Genomic DNA, 1,773 nt, shown 5'->3' on the forward strand with positions numbered 1-1,773 from the left:
GTCGCGCCTTTTAATGGCCCACCTTTCCGACTCCCCTTCTCGCGGTTTGCAGGACCCGACTGCCGTCTGGTAGGCCTCTTCCTCGCTGCGGTCGTCCCTCTCGCTGCCCGCTTGCTGGTTGCCGTGAGAGAGCACTAGGTAGGGGTGCTGTGGCAGGACGGGAGCCTCTAAGCTACTGCCGAGCGCCCGGTACTTTAGTCGCAGTTTGTGGGGCAAGGCGGTCGCTTTGATCTCCGTCTGGGAGTCGGTTTGGGGGAATGGGGACAGAGGTGGGGCGGACAGGCAGTGGTAGCCTCTGATCTCTGGACAGGAGGCCGGGGAGTCTTCGTCGGTGGATGCGTCTTTATCGGAGCTCTTGGGACTGCCCTTGCTGGAGGAGGAGGAGGATGGACAATCTTTAGCGGAGGCTTTGTGGAAGTAGCCGTGCCTCCTGTCCGCGTAGCTGTGGGACGGGGGGCTGGGGTAGGGGTGCTCAAAAGCTGTGCAGCTGGGTTTCAAGAAGTCCGCCGCGTAGGGTGGCGCCGGGGACTGGCGACTGTAGGTCTCCTGCCCTGCCAGACTTGAAGGTTCGTAGGGAAGAGGAGATGCAGGGGCTAGGATTTGGGGCTGGGGAGCTGGGTACAGGTAGCCGGACAGAGCCTGGCTTGTGCCGAGCTCTTCCAGGGAGGCTGGGTGCTGCTGCTGTTGCTCTGGGTCTTGTGGAGGCTCCACTGGGTAAGAGCTGCCGTTGTTTCTGTAGAGGATCACGCCCCTGTGGGGGGGCGTCGGCCTGTGATGGAAAGCCGTTCCCGCTTCGTGGCGGTGGGATGAACTCCGGAACATCACCGCAGGGTTCTCCTGCTCCGAGGAGGAGGAGGAGGAGGGGGAGTAGGGGGAGGAGGAGGGGGAAGGGGAAAGGTCCAAGTGGGATGGTTTCAGGTCGTAGTTCATAGGTTCGGGGCTGCCCCTGCAAGAACTGTCGGACATGTCGGAGAGGGAGCCGCGGGGCGAGTACTTTGCCAGAGGGGTGTGCCCCCCGCCCTGGCTCGACTGCTCAGCCTCGGAGGAATCGGACTGGAGCGCGACCTGGGAGCCGCTGGAGCAGCCTCTGGAAGCGAAGTAGCGGTTGACGGAGCAGGCGCTCAGCTGCTGGCTCTTCTCCACGTAGGAGGAGGTGCTGATCAGCCCGAAGCGCAGCTTGAGCTGCAGCAGCTCGGTCTTGAGGCCCACGTTCTCCTCGTTCAAGGCCAGCACGCGCTTCTCCAGGACCGCGTCGTTGAGGCGGCGCTTCTCCCGCGAGCGCTTGGCGGCTTCGTTGTTCTTGTGCCTCTTCTCCCAGTAGGAGGCGTCTTTCTTCTCGTCCGAGATGAACTCCCGTTTGCGCCGGCAGCTCGTGCTGGGTTTGGGTTTGAGGAGCCCGGAAGGGGGCGGGGATCCGAGCCTTTCTTCATAGTAACTGTCGGCAATGCTCATGGCAGGAGAGTGCAGGCTTTCCATTGTCCAGTCAGGCTGAGCCGATGACTCACGCATGGCATTGAGCCCTAAAAGAGGAGAGAAGCTGTTTTCCAGCAATCTGCAGTCGCAATGGTTTCCTGTAGAATTGTCCAAGATCAAGTGCCGAGGTTTGCCAGGGACATCAGAAAGCGATGATGTTCCACAAAGTTAGTCCTCATTTATGTAGCGTTGGATTTGTTCAATGCTGTGTTCTCAAAGACAGGCTCAACGGGTTTTGTTTGTCTTGGTCTGTGTGTATTTAGCAGGTGGATTTGAAAAATAGTTCCCGAAGTTCTAGTC

The 1,773-nt window shown here is 60.0% G+C and overlaps 1 protein-coding gene across 1 annotated transcript; it reads right to left on the reverse strand.

Annotated features, from left to right (window-relative positions):
• Nucleotides 1–7: 7 nt before the first annotated feature.
• On the reverse strand, nucleotides 8–1,765 carry LOC121312355 (the record flags this gene model as incomplete). Its single annotated transcript, XM_041244221.1, has 1 exon — nucleotides 8–1,765. A coding segment is annotated over exon 1 (1,502 nt), but the record flags the coding sequence as incomplete, so codon positions are not given.
• Between the last annotated feature and the right edge of the window lie 8 nt (nucleotides 1,766–1,773).

The sequence above is a fragment of the Polyodon spathula genome, unplaced genomic scaffold (assembly GCF_017654505.1).
Source record: "Polyodon spathula isolate WHYD16114869_AA unplaced genomic scaffold, ASM1765450v1 scaffolds_3825, whole genome shotgun sequence".
In the NCBI taxonomy this organism is placed as follows: Eukaryota; Metazoa; Chordata; class Actinopteri; order Acipenseriformes; family Polyodontidae; genus Polyodon; species Polyodon spathula.